This window comes from Hibiscus syriacus, unplaced genomic scaffold, assembly GCF_006381635.1.
Source record: "Hibiscus syriacus cultivar Baekdansim isolate YM2019G1 unplaced genomic scaffold, ASM638163v2 tig00003041_pilon, whole genome shotgun sequence".
NCBI lineage: Eukaryota > Viridiplantae > Streptophyta > Magnoliopsida > Malvales > Malvaceae > Hibiscus > Hibiscus syriacus.
In genome coordinates this window covers 2,106,275-2,125,252 of record NW_024061960.1, presented here as the reverse complement: position 1 = coordinate 2,125,252, position 18,978 = coordinate 2,106,275, and the positions used below count along the sequence as shown (strand labels likewise).

Below are 18,978 nucleotides of genomic sequence, written 5' to 3'. Positions count from 1 at the left end.
GAGAAAATAATCTCAGTGACCGAAAATGTCTTATAATATACGATTTTAACCAACTTTTTTTGGATTTGCCAAAATGACCAACAAATCCGCAACGCGATCTCAAATTTCGCAACCCAGTTTTCAATTTCGCAACGCGAATATGTAAATCGCATTGCGGTTTTCCAAATTCGCGTTGCGAATCTGTAAATCGCAACGCAATAGTCAAATTCGCAACACAAAAGTCAAATTCGCAACACAAAAGTCAAATTTGCAACGCGATAGTCAAATTTGCAACGCGATAGTCAAATTCGCAACGTGACTTTGTAAATTGCAACACAGAAGTCAAATTCGCAACGGGATAGTCAAATTCGCAACGCGAATTTGTAAATCGCAATACAGAAGTCAAATTCGCAACACGATAGCCAAATTCGCAACACAAAAGTCAAATTCGCAACGCGGAATTTCAAATTCGCAATGCGAAACACAATATTAATTTCGAAACACAAATGTAAACAGTATTATCGCAAATCATAACCTAAAACCCTAAATCACAACTCAATCCCATCTCTATCTCTCACTCTCTACGACGACATCCGTCCCCATCTCCGGCGAAATTCGTCTATCTCCATCTCTCAGAGCAACCCTCACAACCATTCACGGTCAGAAATAGAAAATCAACCACCGAGGGTTAGTTTTTTAATCTCTTATTTTTATTTTAAAATTTTTGTATTATTATTAGATTTTTCTTACATTGATGATAAATTTACTGGTAATTTCAATATATATAAAGATTAACCATTTCACTGAGATTGCTTAGTAAATTCATTCGGTTGCTGCCAATACTGTTAAACTGTTTAGTCTTTAACCCTATGAAGTTAGTATTTATCTTTGTTTTGTCATTTTGTTGAAGAAATGCAATTCATTCAAGTTTCAATTTGCAGAAGAATAGTTTTTGAAACTTAAATTCGCAACACGAAAATGAAAATCGCAACGCGAAAATGAAAATCGCAACGCGATTTTAGTTTCGCGTTGCAAATTTAAGTTTCAGAAACTACTCTTATTTTGCAAATTGAAACTTGAATGAATCGCATTACTTCAATAAAAAAGACAAAACAAAGACAAATACTAACTTCACAGTGTTGCTAATTTAAGTTTCAAGAATAAACTACTACTCTTATTCTGGAATGTTATTTGATGCATTTTGTGAACTATGATGGAATAATGACAGCATGTGAATACCGTTCTAGTTTGAAACATATTTGGCTTTGTTTTCACTGTTTAATATCATGTCTGTTTATAGTGTATAATTTGTAGTTTTTGGTATATCTAACTTGGTATGTTTATTATTTTTGTAGAAATTTTTTTCGGCTGCATTGACCTTAAGGAATAAATTAAGCATAGCCACTAAAATTGCGTCGACGCTTACACCTCTACAAAGAAAATTGTTTGAGGATACTTGCTTCGGGCCATGGATGAAAGTACAACATATGGGTGGAGATGCTATGTTGACACATTTGTTTCTTCATACCATGACTAACGATCTACCCGAGAGGATACAACGTGGTGATGAAGAGATATGGTTTCATTTTCCTCCATCACCGGCATATACTTGTTTTGGGCGGGAGGAGTTTTGCTTAATCACTGGTCTACGCTTCGGACACGATGAAGTAACTCGGTACACTAGTCATATCTCCCGCCCATCAGGGTTATCTCGGGTTTTTCCTGAGCTGGCAAAGTCGAAGCCGAGTTTACACGTCGACGACTTGAAGAGGTTATTTGTTAAAGATGGTTTTACTCGGATAGATGACCTTGATGTTGTCCGAGTATGCCATTTATTACTTTTGCATGCCGGCTTTTTAGGCAAAGAGGGCAGACAACCTATCTCTGAGGACCTAATATTATTGGTAGAGGACCTAAATGCATGAAACCTATTTCCGTGGGGTTCATATCTATGGAAAGCTACCTGGAAGAAGTTGTCGTCTGCCTTTGAGAACCGAAAAAGTTTGCGGGGCGATGGTTCTAAATACACTTTGACAGGCTTTACTTGGGCCTTTAAGGTAAGAATTTCTATATAATGTTTCCAAAATTATAATTAATTATTTAACAATTACTAATGTTTGTGTATTATATTGTTTTGTAGATTTGTATATTTGAGGCTTTCCCCAGCATGCGGACATATGCGATAAAAAAGATCAAATGATATTCCTAAGGCTATTACCTGGAAGAGGATATGCATGTTGGATTGGGAAGAGTTACTCCCATATACGACGATGAATGATGTAAGTTAACACACAAATAATACCATATATAAACAAGTTATTACTAGTACAAGTTTAACTTTATTTGAGCTTTTATATTGTTAGGAGGCCAACTATCCATTACAGAGGCTGACACCCACAGAGGCTGAGCTTGCCATTGATTGGTGGCAAGCTAGTAAGCGGTTTTTTGATGGGACGAATGATGAGCACCCCCACTTCGAGAGCCATCACCTGATCGGGCCGATTCTACAGCTCGACACCCGGAGCCATCACCTGATCGAACCTCTTCTCCACCTCCACCATCACCTATTCCATCACATCATTGAGCCTCTTCTCAACCATCACCTCATGATAGACGACTGACAAAGAGGCCACGACATTTATCTCCCTGTTCTCCACCTCCACGGGATGAGTTAAGGGAGTTACGTGATGAGGTCGGTGCTTTGCGTCATGAGGTCGGTACTTTAGTGAAGATAATGGTTCATGGCGTGATGAGGTTCGATCTTTACGTGGTGAGGTGGATTTTTTACGCGATGACAATGGTCTTCTACGTGGTGAGGTATCTACTTTACGTGATGAGGTTGCAGCTCTACGCGAGATTGTTTCATCGTTATAGAATGAGGTTCATACTTTACGCAATGAGGTAAATTTGTTTAATACTATACTAAAAATACAAATAACCTTTTTTCGGCATTATTTATTTATTTATTTAGTGATTTATGTATTAATTTATTTTCAGAGGCCCGATAAGGTAGATGCTTTACGTCAGGTTTTTCTTGCACGACGAGGTTCACGCATCAGACGTTGTGCACGTGCCATTACGTCTCCGTTCACCCCACTAGTGGCAAAACTGTTTGTAAGTCATCTGGTATGTCCTACTCAGAAGGATGTGGACATGGGTAGACAATCTCGGCATAAGTCTGTCGATATACTTCTGTAATGTAGCAATCCATAGCGTATGCGCTTGAATCATCTTGGTTTAGACGAAGAGCAACTTTTTATAACATGACCACACGGATAACCAGATGTTTGCCATTTCTTACAACTACATGTCTTTTCATTTAGATCGACAAGCCCATTTAAGTTATTATCCAATACTTCAAACAAAGTGTTTGAACATGGTTCAACTCTCCATGACGTTGACTTCACAACACATTTCGTTATCTTTTTTTCAGTCCATGGTGTAACACGACGTTCCAATGTTCCTGTAAATTTAAATATATAATACTTAGTAAAATATATGATAAGTTACTAATTTAAAGAAATAATACCTGCATGGTTTCTTTTCTTGTAGTACCACTGTTGAATAGAGGCTTGAAAAAACTTCATTAACATAGTAATGGGTAATTTTCGGGAATGGTGACTTAGAGCGTTGATTGATTCTGCACTATTAGATGTCATGAAACCATATCTTGCTCCAAGTTGATGTACTCTTGACCATCTTTCAAACCCGACATCTTCTAGTGTTTGAGCAAATTGAGGCAAAACACGTCTTAAATAATTTATTTGCTTATTAAAATCCACTTCCCGATAAGCTTTTACAGCCTTCCAATATGTCCATTTGTGATTTTTTATACCAGCAGACCTTGATTTTAGATTTCTGTACAAACGAACACCACAAAGTCCATGAAAAACATCTGGGAAACACCTTCTAACAACGTTGTCAATTGAGTTTGCCCTATCAGATATGATTGTCAGATTGCTAATAGGACCTATGCAATCCCTAAGATGCCCCATAAACCATGTCCATGAATCAGAGGTTTAAGATTTGCCAACCCCGTAAGTTATTGGCAGTATCCCATTGTTAGCATCCATGGCTACTGCTAATAAGTTTACTCAAAGTTATCGACCTTTCAAATGTGCTATGTCAACTATAATAACTGGGCGCATGCAAGTAATAAACGAACGAATCTACAAAATCATATACACAAGAAATATAATCATTTAAATGTGAAATTCATGCAACTAACAAAAACGAGTCAACAAAATTATAATTATTTACTAACCGCAGCACCAATGGCGATAAACAGCAACTCAAAGCGTCCATCTCTATCTGTTTTGATATGAGTTACCGACCCATGATTTTTCAGCTTTAAATTGTGACAATAAGCCGGCAGTTGGGCAAACGATGCTTCTGGCGACCCCCTCAACAATTCCAAGGCATAACATTTGGCTCTCCAAGATTGAGAATATGAGATACTAATCTTGAACCGAGCATTCATGTCAGTCATAATTTCATGTCCCCGATATACCCTTCCATTCAAAAATATTAACTCAGCCAGAAAACCACCCAACACCTTCTTGTTTGTCTGTCTATGGTGAGGAAAAACTTGGGTTCTTGAACATATATGTTTATCAATAAAAGTCCTAACTTGAAACATTTCGCAATCTTTTATCCTCTTTGCAATCATACGCCACGTACAATTTTTGTCAATCATACACTTTGTTTCAAAACGATCTTTGCTTGATTTGTTAACTTTTAGTTGATAGCCATCTTCCACACATTTCGTATACAAAACTATCTTCAAGTCTTCCTTTGTATCAAAACAATCATCTTTCTTGATACGAATAACTTTTGTGTAACAATCAACTGCTATCTTTACCAACTCTTCTTCCGGTATCTGAAGTAATTCTGGCATATTCCAGTTATACTCCTGTGGCATTTTCTTATTTTTCTTTTCTCAGGGGACTTCTTCTTCTTCTTTTTCTTTTTCAGTGTTATATGAATTATAGAATGGATGTTCAACATGTTTATTCATAGTCGTAACTTCCTCCTCATTATCATCAACAACATCTTCCTCGGCAGCGACTGTTTCATCATCAAAATTCGGGTATTGACCAATATCAAAATCATTACATGTAGGGTTTGTTTCTTCTTCCATCACATCATCAAAATCCGAGTATTGACCAAGATAAAATTTTGAATACTGATTAGTACTCAGAATTTTTTATGTTGGCTCATAATCGTCTAACTAGTCAATACGAAAACCGAAATTTGGTGCTGAAAGTTGATTGGGATTTGGATTACGAAAAGGTTGTGGGTTTTGAGATTGTGTTGATATTGTTTGGTATTGGAAATGTGGTGAAACAAATTTTCTTGGGATGAAATTGTGGTGGAACCATTAATTTGAGGTTGATAAAACGTTGTACATGTGAGCACCATAAACTGGGGTTGAAGAACTTAGTTGATTACTACTCGCTACTGACCCAACTTCACTAGTTCTAGGTTCAACAACATACAATGTAACATCACCTTCTTGCGAAACACTAATGTAAGCAATGAATCGTTCAACATCTTCATTGTCGGTTAACAAATAAACCTTATCTTTTCTCTGATAATATAGCCTAAATCCACTTAGAGGCTCTAAATTCAATTTCTTTGCAACACGTAACATTAGAGTTTCATAAGTTAACTTTTATAATGACAGTTTTAGTTGAAGATTCATGGGTAAAGGAACATATTGTAAAACACCATGAACATTCTCCCATGACCCTCCAAAACACAAATCTATCCAAACATGATCAACATTAGATGATTTCATTATACAAATTGTAAATTAATTTACTAAACAAACGAGCTATAAACTAGATATCATCACTAACTTAGAGAAAAACATACCTTTATTAAGTTGATAGTTGATAATTTGGGAGAGAAATCATTGAAAAATTATATATAAATAAAATTATGTAATAAAAAATTAGAGATGAGGAAGGATGTCGTTGGATATAGGAACAGATGTCACCGGAGAGAGTGATAGATGGAGATGGAATGAGTTACGATTTAGGGATTTAGGTTATGAGTTGTTGTTGCTGCGTTGTTATATACCCAAAACATTTGTGTTGCGAAACTAAAACCTGTTGCGAAATTAAATTCGTGATGCAAATTCGAAAATCTAGTTGGGAATTTGAAATTCATTTGCGAATTTGAAATTTCGTGTTGCGAATTTGACTTTTGTGTTGTGAATTTGACTTCTGTGTTGCGATTTACAGATTCGCGTTGCAAAATTGGAAACTAGGTTGCGAAATTGGAGTTCGCGTTGCGAATTTGTTGGTCACTTATGTTCCTAAACTATAACTCTCATTTTAAATTGGTTCTTTAATTTTTGAATATTTTAATTTCATCCTCAAATTATAACTATCATTTTAAATTAGTCCTTAAACTTTTGAACATTCTAATTTCATCCTTAAACTATTGCCCTCTTTCTAAATTAATCCCTAAACTTTTGAATAATCCAAATTTATCCCAAATTCATCCAAATATATAATAGTTTCAACTATAATTTTTGTTTTCTCGAACATATAATAATATAACTTTGCCTAACAATTCTATTAACGGGGGATGTGATTAGTATATACATATAGTTTGAGATGAAATGGAAATATTCAAAAAATTAATGGATCAATTTAGAATGAAGGTAAAAGTTTAGAGATGAAATTGAAATGTTCAAAGGTTTGAGGACTAATTTAGAATTATAGTCATAGCTTAAGGGTGAAATTAAAATATTTGAAAGTCTAGATACCAATTTAAAATGGGGGTCATACTTTGAGGACATGTAATGCAATTAATTGAAAAATATAAATTTAAATATTTCGGAAAACAGAAATATCAACACAATACTACCGATCGTGGTAAAATTATTAGCTCCAACACACTTTGGTTCAATATACATAAATTTGGTTGAGGTTCGACATTTATTGTCTATATATTTCTCGTTTAACCATCTTCATGCTGAAATCTATGAGTTTCTTGGCCAACTCAACATTCCTTCTATGTTCACTTGCTTTCCCTATGTTCCTGTCCTTGAAATATTCACTTTTTACCCTTCACTTGTGGATGCAATGCCACATAGCATGTTGTGGCAGCTCCCTATGACCAAAAAACAGTATATAACTGAAAAACAAATTCGAACCCATTAGGTGGTCTCAATGATTAAGGGGTGTTATTCTCCTAAGAGATCTTGGTTTCGAGCAGTTGTATCTACAGGGTGTGTGTGCTTTGTCAATAGTTGAGAAATAGTTTGAAAAGTCTCATTTCATTTTTCTGTATGAAAGGTTATGAAGTACTTTGAAAGTGTGCAGTCAAAATGATAGACTGAGGCTTGTACTACTATAACCAGTTTTAAAGGCATGATCTGAATTGGTAATGCTACATGAAAGGAGCTTACCTGCTGGACGTTTTTAAGTGCAATCTTACCGAAGATGTTAACAAGGCCCTGCATCAAGATCACAACAAATTTGTGAATGAGATGCATGCTACATGTCATGCAAACATGTCGATAACTAACAAGTTACCGGTAACTGGACCCAGATTGATATGGCGGAAAAGATTGGTGGCAATTGTTCCTGGGTGAAGTGAATTTGCAGTTATATCCGCACCATCTTCCTGCTCAATCAATTGGTGAACATCAATCTTTATGCAAAGTGTGCCTAGTAAGACATAAATTATAAATACCATATTGACTACCGAGCGCAACAAAACTGTGTGAGAGATAATAACATGGGATGTTTTCAACATGCAAAAATCTCAATAAATGTTTGATCTGTTTCAAAAAGGAACTTCAGTTGTATGAAATTTAGACATTCAGTGGAAGCAAGCAGCAGAAGAAACAGAGAATGCCTACTCAGAGTTAGCTTTAGACCTGGCAATCCATGTATATGTGGTGTCTCATCATCATCATCATTATTATTTTAAAATTATGTAACTGTGAACCTATATACAGAAGAAGTTATTAAATGTGGAAAAATTCTAAGCAGAAATACAACGTGTTATCTAAAATTAGCCGTGTCAGCTTTGTCTCATGTTTCCTGTGCACAAAACATTAAGAATCCTCCAACAGGCAACTAAGGATAAAAGCTGAACTTCCCTCACCTTCAACTCATTCAAATGTGCCAAAATAGAACAAAAAGCCGGCAACTTTACTACTGAGAATAATCCTTGATCCCACGAAAAAATGATCACATACCTTTAGGCGTCTTGCTAGTTCATTAGCATGCAGAACATTAGCAAGTTTTGATTGGCCATATGCAGCAAAACTGCTGTACCTGTACATTACCAAATTGGAAAATATGACAATATAACTTTATTCTGCTTAATGGAACTACTGCATCATCTTACAGATAGCTGTCAATGGTTACAATAGGCATCCAAACAAAAGATAAAAGCAAAACCACTGATGCGGAGATAAAGTTTACTAATTTATCATTTACTATAAAATTTGTTATATTATTTACTTTATTATGTTATTGTTATCTAGTATATAAGGATGATGAGTTTTTTTAAGATAATTCACTTAAATAAATTTGATTTTTTACGTACTAGATAAATGAGCAAATTATTTAGTTACTAATTTATCATTTACTATAAAATTGTTATTTATTACTTTATTATGTTATTGTTATCTAGTATATAAGGATGATGAGTTTTTTTAAGATAATTCACTTAAATAAATTTGATTTTTTACGTACTAGATAAATGAGCAAATTATTTAGTTTTCTACTTTTTATTACAAGAAATTAGGTATTCTGACGCCTACTAGAGGAGCTTTGTGGATCATTCAATTCATTCAAGAAAAAAAAGAAGAGAATTCTTTAGTTTTTTCTCTCGACGAAGACAACTTTCTTTTATTTTCTATTATTTTTAGGTTTACTACTTTTATTTTCCAAGACTATTCCTAAAATAGCTTTTGTTACTTTTCTCTAATTCATGCTGCATCAACCACAGTATCTTATAATAGGCATAAATACATGGAATGTCTTAATATCAAACAAGTAAATTTGAATGAAATTGATATTAGCTGTCACTATAATAGGCATTACATATATCATATATGTTAACTGTGGTAAAAGTCAGCATGCCAAAGTTTAAAAGGTATATTCAACTTCTTCCACAACAAACATGTATTTCACAAAAAGAAATAAAAAAATTGATGTTCCTAAGGATTGCATGAATCTATGCATTTCAAAGAAGGTATATGGTGTTACCCTGACTGATCATTAATCTTGTCAAAAAGAATTCCTTCCTTGTACGTGTAACGGTGAGCTTCTGATGAGACATTTATAATTCTTCCTTCTCTTTTTCTTGCCCGTGCAGTTTTCTTCATAGTGTCCAGCAAGAGGTGTGTCAAAAGAAAATGACCACTTTATAGCATTCAAAAGTTAAGAATAAAGCTTTAACAATAGCCTACTTCTCCGTTTTGTTTCTCCCCTTTCTTGAAGCAATCAACCACAAAACTCTATGCAACAGAAAATGCAAACAGCAACTTTTGTAGTAACAAAACAAGCTATTGTGTAGGTTTAGAGTTTAGACAGAGGAAAATGAGATGGCAGAAACTATCTTTATTCCCAGCTGTTCAAATTCACAAGCACTACAAAAATTAGCTGCTTCCTTAAAAAAACACAGATAAAGAGTATTCATTTCCTCTACAGAGTTGTTTATTGATGCTTTCAAAATGTGAGAAGAAAAAGGAGCTTGTAACTGGGGTTTAGATGAATGTCATTAGGATTAGTTTTATGCTAAACATACCTATGTGGTTGGTTGCAAACTGTAGTTCTATGTTGTCCTTTGAAAGCATGAAAGGAGTTGCCATAATTCCTGCATTATTACTGAAAGCAAAGCAAACAAAATTACATGACATCTGATATGATTCTCTAGCACTTATCATGCCTAAAATGAAAATGGCTGGAGATGACTATTATACTTGATCACTACTCCAGGCGGCTAGGAAATGATATCCAAAAGGCTTCCCACAGTTTTTTTCCACTTACATAAGGAGATTCAGAGGTCGACCTGAGGAGCTGAAATCTGATGCAAATTTCCTCACAGATTCCATTGAACTGAGATCCAATTCCATTGCATCAACTTTAGCGGTTGAAATTTCCTTCACAATTGCTTCTTTGACATCTTTACCAGCAGCCACATTCCTTACCCCCATGACTACATGAACACGTGCAGTTTCAGCGCCAATAACACTGGAAGCTCCTACAATCACAGCGGCCATGAAAGAGTAACCATGCTTGTTAAAAAAAAGCATGATAATGAGTTGAATCAAACAACTTATTCAACTCGTGTGCGGTTAAGATTAAGTACCTATAAAGTCAAGGTCAAGGCAACAAATCATGGAACACAACAAACCAAAGCCTTTTTCAATCCTCTTATATAAAATGCAAGGGTCTCAAATGCTTACATCCCCAAGAAAGATTATGAAAAAGATGGTCATTAATCTTAGTTTCAGTTTTGGTTTCAGGGTTTGAAAATGAGAAGGGGATAGTCCCTTTGCTTAGGGTCCGTTCGGTTGGGAAAATGCTTTCCCCGTTTTCTCGTGTTTGATTCTCTTAAAACAAGAGGGTCAATGGAATTTGTTTTACGGTCAACGGAAAACTCAAAGCAAAACATGGTAAAATGACTTACCGATTGGAAAAGGGTAAGTCATTTTCCTTCGTTTTCCCCCTTGCTCCTCACCGAAAAATCGAGCGATCCAGTGGCTTCCTTCTCACCGGCGAGGCGGACAGTCGTCTTCTCAGGTATCTCTCTTTTCATCTTCTCTCGTTTCATCTTCCTTGACCTCCTTTTAATAGATGTTTCATCTTCCTTGACCTCCATTTTCATTTTCACCGGCTCGGCAGATATCAAAAACCAAGCTTTTAGCCCAGTTTTCCGTGGATTTCGTCGACTTCGAGTCTGATGGAGGCTCAAGAATTCGGGGAAATGATGGAGCATGTGGACGAGGTTAATTTCGGGCTCGATGGCTTAAAGAAAGGCTAGCCGGTGAGGATCAGGAGAGCTAGTCTCTTGTCTTTGCTTTCGATTTGCGCCACTCTCCCACAGAGGAGACTGCTGAGAATTCATGGGTATGTTGAATTCTTGTTGTGTTTTTAGTTTTAATGTTCTTTCTGTTGAAATCTCTTGGTTTGGGCATCTGGGTAGTGTTAATTTTTGGTGGATTTTTGAAATATGAATTCAAATCAGGTTGAAGGTGCATTTTGCTTCTTTTGATGTTTTGTTTTAGGCTTTTAGCCTATATGGATTCGTAGTTACAGGAAGAGTTTGAAAATTTGAATTCCCTTCTGAGAACCTCTACTTAACGGATGGCATTTGAATTTGTTGATTTAAAAAATCTCCTTTGATGGTTAGTTTGTGTATCCGGTAGAATTTAGAAGGTCTGTCACATTCTATTATTTTTTCCCGTCCGTACTGGAATCTGGCGTCGGTATAAAGTGTAACGTCATTGACTGCACTCTTTTTAGGAATTGCCAATTGCCATTTTCAGCCCTTGAAGTTGCAATTCAATTACTATTTATGAGTCTAGAAGTATTTTCTGTTTAATAGTCTTGAGGATTTTATGCACATATAGGGTTCATGTGAGAAGGTTTGGATTCAATAGTTATTAGTACTATTATTTCTGCACAAACAAATTTTGTTAATGACTAATTGTGTCTTATATTGGAGTCTTGCATGCTAATCTGCCCGACCACACATTTGGGTTTCCCATTTTATCTTCAGTTGATTTTTATTCTTTATTTTAAAATTTCGGATGGCAAGAGGTTCCTGCTTATATGCCTAGCTTTTATGCTTCCTGTCTCTTAGACCAATATTTGGATATAATCGAAACAAATGTTTTGAACGTGTCAATTACAGTAATCTTCAACATTTGTATGAATTTATTGTGTCAGGGTCAAGATGACCATCTCCTGGAGTCACCCTGTTGCATCCAATTTCTAATTAAAACTTTAAAGCCTATTACCCACACTGCTAAACAAAACAAAACAGAGAAAGTGGGATTTAAGCTTTTGGCATTACTCAAGGATGTTGACATCTCACGGGATACAACTTAAGTGTTGGGTTCAAGCTCTGCAGCCATTGCTTCCAAAGTTGAGGAAATTCTTGTTAGTTGCAAGGAAATGAAGTCAAAATGTGGGGATGATACTGGTTTACAAAGGCCTGAGTTAAGCCCAAAATGGATAGCTTTGTTGACTTTGGAGAAAGCCTGTTTGTCTAAAATTTCTCTTGAAGGTATCTAATGGAAATATCTAAGATTTATACATGTTTATTTATAGATTGTTTTCCTGGAACTATAATGGTAGCTCAATATAGATCTAAACACAACTACATATAAAATACACACTCATACACTACAGTCAAGTGCTTTTTCACTTTTTGCTGATTTTTTTCCATGTTTTCCCCCTGGTATCATTCATTCAGATGCAACTGGTACTGTAAGAAAAACTGGGGGCAATTTCAAGGAGAAACTAAGAGAGCTTGGAGGACTTGATGCAGTCTTTGAAGTGGCCATGGAGTGCCATTCCTTTATGGAGGTGTGAGCTTATCTGATTTATGTTCTTTTGCATTTCAACCGAAGGAGATTAAAAAAAAATACTGCTTTAAATTTTGGGATTGTCTTCTGGTTCCATCTCTTACATTTACAAGAAGACATTCATCAGTGACATATAATGCATTATCTTCTCTGCAGGGTTGGGTGGAGCAGAGTTTATCTTCTCCTCTTACCGAAGATAAAAAGGATCTGGAGAGCCTGGTGCTGCTTTCTAAATGTTTGAAAATCATGGAAAATGCTGCATTCCTTAGTAGTGATAATGAGGTACTTGAATTGTAATTTTCAGTTATTTTGATTTCATTTTCCTTTTAAGCTTGATTTGTATAACTAAACTGCCACGTTTATTAAGCTGTTAAGATTGTTTTTATTTACTTTTACTGTAGAGTCATCTGCTAGAAATGAAAGGGAAGTTGAAGTCTCGTGGATCTCGACTGTCTTTTACGAAGCTTGTTATAAGTGTAATCAAGATTCTCTCAGGTTATTGTTGTTGCATTTACTACCTCAAAATGTCTTATTTCTCTCTTTCTGACTGTGTTTTATGTTTTATAAGATTTATAGCATTTGATTAATCAATGTCGTCTTTTCCAGGGATTTATTGTAAGAGTTCTTGTGGATCGTCAAGTACTGAAAAAGCTTGTGGTAATTCTAAAGCAATGGGTGCTGTTGGTGAATTTGCTCTAACTGCTGATTGTAAAGGTATTAGACTGTCTTAGATTATTAAACGATTATATCGCTCTAGTTTCTGCTCTTGGACTTGATTGATTCTTTTCAATTTTGCAGTGGATAGACATGATGTTATCTACATCAGTTGGTCTGATAAATCCTCTAGCATTGAGTGGTTATCTTAAAAGAGCTTCAATACATCTCAGAATGATCCAGGGCCTTCTACTCAATGGTTGGGTCATCATGAACCCAGTTTTCAAACTGAAAGTGCTTCCATGAATGATAGTCGTTTACTAAAGATGAGAACCGGTTCTTCCTTGGCTAGCAAGCGAGGTGGCAAATTAGGGAGTTCATTTGATGAATTGCCTGGAACAAGCAATGGTTCAAAGGATGAAAAATGTCAAGATGGTACTTACTAATTTAAAGTTTTATCCTTCTGAATTGATCCGATTTTTGTTTTCTGTAAACAAAATTAACTGCTTTCCTGTCGTGTTTATATTCAAGAAAGTTTTCTCTCAAATTTAGTTGTTTGGTTCCTTTCTTTTTTGATTGAAAAAAGTTTCATTAATAGCAACTTAATTGACTATTAGAAAAGAAATTCGTTTGGGTATGCATTTCATTGATGGACACCCCATTGTTCAAAAATCTTATCTACAACATTGCTAGAAGTATTAGAAATTTGAGAAATCACAGCATCTGCAATCAAACTTTAAGAATAGAGAGTTTGATATTATCCACTTTATTACTAGTAAAGGTATAATTAATGACATTATTATTATTACAATGTTGTGTACTATTGTTGTTTTAATGTGGTGTACTATTAATTAAACCTACATAATATTTATAAACTTTTATAATCTATTTTTAATAAATTATTAATATTATATCAAATAAACCTACATAATATTAACTATATGTTGAAATTCATTTCTAAAAATACTAATGGATAAGCATCATGAAGATTTTAAACCTAAAATAGCGTATTTATAACACAATCAATATAAACTATTAATATTATCTAAAAAATTAGTTTGATGTGCTTATAAAAATACAAAGTTTTATAAATATATAATTATATAAAAAATAAAATGAACTTTTAATAAAACTAAAAGGTGAAGAATAAAAATATATCGAATATGTATGCTTCTTTATTAAAAACAGATTCTGAAAATTGTTTTCAGAAAAATTAACTAAACAGTGTAAAACATTTTACAATGTAACATCCAAACGCTAGAAAATATTTTTCTAAAAAATATTTTCCAGAAATATAATTCATTTTCCAGATTTAATTTTTCAGAAAATATTTTTCAGAAATATAATTTATTTTTTAGATTTAATTTTTCAAAAACTGTTTCAGTGAAACAAATTAACCTTAGTCTTAACAATAAGAGGAAGCAGAAGGAACAGCCAACACTAAAAGCAGCAATGGAAAGTAAATTAATATGTCAGATGTCCCTACTCCCTAATGGCAATTTCCACCCAATTTGATTATCAGAATATCTATTAATGGCAAAAATAATTCCTGCATTATTAAAAAATTAAAAAATATTATTTTTATTAAAAAAACCTATTTTTTAAAATTACTGAAATACCCTAATATCCAAAAACTGTAACCTTAAATTTTTCCTACTACTGCCGCGGTCGTTAGTGTCGTCGAAGGCCAAATGACCACTGCATCAAATGGAGGAACCTCGATCGAACGAAGCAACCCCCACAGCCGGTTCATACGGCTGTTCAAATCTCCCCTTTCGCATGATAAATCCCCCACCACAAACCTCACGTGTGCATCATGTGATTGTACATCCCCCAACCACGCATCAAGGGATTGTAAATCCCCACCACCACTACACACGAGCTTGCTCCCTATTTCACGCGCCTTTAATTTCATACGAAGTTAACGTGACCGGCATAAAGTTAGCATGGCCGGAGAAATTATGTTTTAAAACTATTAGGGATATGGGAATTAAAAAATTTAGGGGTTCAGCTATTTAAGGATTTAGAGTGACGGAAATAACGATGGATGGTCAGTAGGTCAACAACGACATGTAAGTGACCATTTGATGATAGAGACGGTGACCGGAGATGACCGATGATAATTGAAAATAAGTTTGAAATTTAAGTTTTTATGATTTTGGGATTTTTTTTGTAATTTTAAAGAAAATTGTTTTTAAAATAAAATTATAATTTGAAGTTTTTTATTTTAAAATAAAATGTTACAAGTTTTATAAGCATGACATGTGTTAGATAATGACTGAATTTAACGGATGTTACGGACTGGAAATCTAAAAGTGTAACAGAGAAAATATTAGACATCTGTTTTTAGTGAAAAATTCTTTAAACACTTAAAATTAACTTAGAATATGATTTGAATACTTATTTTAACATTAAACCTTAATTTGGGTAGTGGTTGCAATTAAACATAAATTGCTGAAAAGACAACATATTTGATTGCTAATATTATGTTTATGAGTATGGCTTAAACTTAATTGCATTATCATAAATTTACTACTGTTGCAGCTTGTAAGAGTTAAGATTGTTACTGTTAACTATTGTGATAAGTCGGAAGGGTGAGGAAATTAAAATTAAAAGTGTATGAAAAATAAAAAATATAATTTTTATATTTAGTTAAAGCATTGAGGTTTAATCAACAGTAAAATGATTTAATTGGATTAGACATTAAATTTCTTAATTAAGATTAGAAGTTCGAATCATAGTATTTAATAGTAGAGTAAACTTTGGAAAAATCGTTGAGTCTCTACAAAATTCGATAAATTAATCGATCAATAAATCAAATACCGATAGTTAGAGGAAAATACTGCTTTAAAAAAATACAAATAAGCCAACGCTGAAACTGGTACCGGACAGGGAACAGGGACGGTGATCGGAATTAGAGGATGAAAAACGCGTTTAAATAGCCCGAGCTTTTATAATGTCGAAGCTCATTTCACTAGGATCCGTAGCCTGCAGCTCAACTTGAATCCCATCCAATTCCCTCTTGAATCTGTCCTTGGAGCTCGCATACACCATCTTACTCCTCACCCTCGATGTATCAGGTGCCCTGCATTTTACTACCTGTCATCAGTCATCTTGTAATGTAAGAAACAAAAACCATGGTGTGTTGAATGAAAATTCAAAAAGGGGTTGGCACCAAGCAATGAAGAAGATTTTGCTTTTCTGGCAGTTCTCAGCAGTAGTGAAATCGAAATCAAAGACAGCGTAGCGGCACTCGTCCACAGGTAGAGCGGCGGAGAAATCTTCATAGGTTTCATCGGGGCCGCCCAGTTTGTCGACCACCACCTGCTGGTTGTTGATCTTGAAAACGATGAACCTGTAATTCCTCTTCGCCTTTAGCTCTAAGAACTTCAGCTTACATTCATCATCTACTGCCATTCCAGATGCCGCGTTCGCCTGTTCCAAATTTGCATTCCCCACCATGTATATATCAAAATCAAACAATAAACTACAAAAAGTATACATACAATGCTGGTCCTCGCCCGGCACGGAGCCAGGGTTTTAATTCAATGGATAAAATATAACTAACAATAAAAAAATAAGAAAGACAAAATCAAAATAAACCAAAATCTATAAATATTTATCCTTATATATCTTTTAATGATAAATTAAAGGCAGTAACCCCCAACACTATACATAGCTTCGTCCCTGGATCCTTGCAATACCCCGATCACACTAACGTTGGCCAGTTTTGCCTTAAGCTAATAGTTTTATTAAAAATGGCATAATGACAAAAAATGACCATAAAGTTTAATTAAATAGTCATTTTGGCACTTTTTTTTGGAGTATTTTTGCTCTCAAAGTTTCACTTCGGGACAAAAAGACCATTGCATGAACGAAAATCATTAGTCAACAAACTGTCAACGCTCCAAATATGAATGTTTGCCCTAAAATGAGATGTTGTGGGCTAAAATACTCCAAAAGAAAAGAATAAAGGTTAAAGTTATTATTTAGTCAAATATAATGAGTCTTTTTTTACCTAAAATAAAATGCTGAGAGTCAAAATGCTCTAAAACAATACTAGAAACCAAAATAAATAATTAATCAAACATTACTGACATTTGTTTTTGCATTATTATGCCAAGAAAAATCTATATCTCTATATATACTTCACAAGTTAAATGTGATGCCAACTCTTATATCCCAATATTAATTCTAGCACCAATCCGAGTTAGGATAGTGGCTTCTCTTTTGCAGCATGACATAATGCACTAGTGACTTCAGCCTAAGGAGATACAAAGACATGTGAATGTGTATAAAATTCTAAAACAACTCATCTTAAACTCACCTATGGAATAGGTTATGCATGTTGAAATTTGAATATAAATTTAATAATTTACCGAATGAATGGAAAGTAGAGCGAAAATCAAAATAAACAAATGAGGTATATTTAAGATATTAGAGAATCCAAATAGAACATGAGAAATTGAAAAAGCCAAAGTGTTACCATTTTGTCGACCAAAGGGGAAACAAAAGCCTAGAGAGGAAAGAAGAGGAAGAAGAAAGAAAATGTAGAATGGCGTAGGATAGGAATAGGGGTCCTTAATTCAGGGATGATGTTGAAAAACGAGACAAATACGGTGGTGAATAGAAATTTGAGGCCTTTAATAATGTCCACAATAACAGTTCTTGTAGACTATCAGTAAACCACGTTGTTGGTTTGCATGCCCAACTTTTTTGGTTGCCTATTTTTATCCTTATTTTTGGTCAATACTTTCTTAAGAGTTTGCCGCACCTACAACTTAATTTAAAGTTGTTATTATTTGAGGTTATGTGTTCGAGCACGGGTATGAACATTCAATATCAAATGATGTATTATTCACAAATTGTTATCAGGAATAAGAAGGAACCGGAAAGCATTTTTACATAGAAGTAAAAATATAAAATTTAAATTTTGGTATGAAAGAAATTGCAAGAAAGTCAAAAGTTGGAGGACTAAACTGATTTTAAACCGACCCTCTACCATGACTTGTATTATTGTCATTACTATTTCAATGGCACCCAAAATAATTCTACCGTCAAATTACACATTAAGAAAATTAAATGATAATGAATATAATTTATAATTTCCAGTCTGAGCTGGTTTATACAAAATTTCTAGTTAAGACATAACAGATAGCAATTCATATAATCTTGACCCTGTACTCATTTGCATTCAGAAAACATTTCCAAGCTTCAACATGTGAACAAAATACAACTTATATCGTATAAGTAACTAATGTGTAATTGTAGAACACTACTGTAGACACCCATTTTTGCCTGGACAAAAAAATTATTAATTATATTATAATAATAATAATAATTATTATTATTAGAGAAAATAATCTCAGTGACAAAAAATGCCTTATAATATACGATTTTAACCAATTTTTTTTGGATTTGCCAAAATGACCAACTAAATCGCAATGCGATCGATAATTCGCAACGCGATCTCCGGTGTCGCAAATCAGTTTCCAGATTCGCAACGCGATTCTGACTATCGCATTGCGATTTTCCAAATTCGCGTTGCGATTTTCCTAATTCGCAATGCGAATACGTAAATCGCAATGCGAATGCGTAAATCGCAATGCGAATGCGTAAATCGCAATGCGAATATGTAAATCGCAACGAGATTCTGACTATCGCAATACTGAATTTCAAATTCGCAACTCGATTTCTGAATTCGCAACAGGTTTTAGTTTCGCAACACAAATGTTTTGGGTATATAACTACGCAGCAGCAACAACTCATAACCTAAA

The 18,978-nt window shown here is 34.4% G+C and overlaps 3 protein-coding genes and 1 pseudogene across 5 annotated transcripts; 2 read left to right on the top strand and 2 right to left on the bottom strand.

The window, feature by feature from the left end:
* Window positions 1-7,033: 7,033 nt before the first annotated feature.
* LOC120168671 (short-chain dehydrogenase TIC 32, chloroplastic-like) lies at window positions 7,034-10,249 on the bottom strand. Of its 2 annotated transcripts, none has more exons than XM_039177115.1 (7): window positions 10,002-10,249; window positions 9,760-9,839; window positions 9,219-9,372; window positions 8,201-8,279; window positions 7,519-7,620; window positions 7,403-7,450; window positions 7,034-7,104 (listed from the first exon to the last, which is right to left on the bottom strand). In XM_039177115.1, the coding sequence occupies exons 1-7, from the start codon at window positions 10,232-10,234 to the stop codon at window positions 7,048-7,050; spliced, it is 753 nt and encodes a 250-aa protein (XP_039033046.1). In that variant the 5' UTR covers window positions 10,235-10,249; the 3' UTR covers window positions 7,034-7,047. The 2 variants fall into 2 exon arrangements, with proteins under 2 accessions (XP_039033046.1, XP_039033045.1); XM_039177114.1 differs by lacking the exon at window positions 7,034-7,104 and adding an exon at window positions 7,276-7,297 and having other exon boundaries at window positions 7,350-7,450.
* Window positions 10,250-11,789: 1,540 nt separating this feature from the next.
* Window positions 11,790-12,554, top strand: LOC120167894 (annotated as a pseudogene).
* Window positions 12,555-12,598: 44 nt separating this feature from the next.
* LOC120166641 (wings apart-like protein 1) lies at window positions 12,599-13,616 on the top strand. Of its 2 annotated transcripts, none has more exons than XM_039175885.1 (4): window positions 12,599-12,829; window positions 12,949-13,042; window positions 13,154-13,261; window positions 13,346-13,616. In XM_039175885.1, exons 1-4 carry the CDS (start codon window positions 12,794-12,796, stop codon window positions 13,411-13,413), a joined length of 306 nt encoding a protein of 101 aa, XP_039031816.1. In that variant the 5' UTR covers window positions 12,599-12,793; the 3' UTR covers window positions 13,414-13,616. The 2 variants fall into 2 exon arrangements, with proteins under 2 accessions (XP_039031816.1, XP_039031809.1); XM_039175878.1 differs by having other exon boundaries at window positions 13,343-13,616.
* A 2,464-nt stretch (window positions 13,617-16,080) lies between these two features.
* Window positions 16,081-17,781, bottom strand: LOC120166630 (actin-depolymerizing factor 7-like). The gene is made up of 3 exons (XM_039175870.1): window positions 17,688-17,781; window positions 16,377-16,636; window positions 16,081-16,286 (listed from the first exon to the last, which is right to left on the bottom strand). The coding sequence occupies exons 1-3, from the start codon at window positions 17,688-17,690 to the stop codon at window positions 16,136-16,138; spliced, it is 414 nt and encodes a 137-aa protein (XP_039031801.1). The 5' UTR covers window positions 17,691-17,781; the 3' UTR covers window positions 16,081-16,135.
* Window positions 17,782-18,978: the final 1,197 nt, after the last annotated feature.

Excerpts from the sequence above, each read along its gene's own strand:
- LOC120166630 (XM_039175870.1), bottom strand. Across the intron at positions 16,287-16,376 it reads AAAATCTTCTTCATTGCTTG|GGCACCTGATACATCGAGGG; the intron begins GTGCCAACCCCT and ends AGTAAAATGCAG.
- LOC120168671 (XM_039177114.1), bottom strand. The coding sequence starts at position 10,234 with ATGGCCGCTGTGATTGTAGGAGCTTCCAGTGTTATTGGCGCTGAAACT. Across the intron at positions 7,621-8,200 it reads AACTAGCAAGACGCCTAAAG|GAAGATGGTGCGGATATAAC; the intron begins GTATGTGATCAT and ends TTGATTGAGCAG. Across the intron at positions 7,451-7,518 it reads CAGTTACCGGTAACTTGTTA|GGCCTTGTTAACATCTTCGG; the intron begins GTTATCGACATG and ends ATCTTGATGCAG.
- LOC120166641 (XM_039175878.1), top strand. The coding sequence starts at position 12,794 with ATGGAAAATGCTGCATTCCTTAGTAGTGATAATGAG. Across the intron at positions 12,830-12,948 it reads TCCTTAGTAGTGATAATGAG|AGTCATCTGCTAGAAATGAA; the intron begins GTACTTGAATTG and ends CTTTTACTGTAG. Across the intron at positions 13,043-13,153 it reads TGTAATCAAGATTCTCTCAG|GGATTTATTGTAAGAGTTCT; the intron begins GTTATTGTTGTT and ends CGTCTTTTCCAG.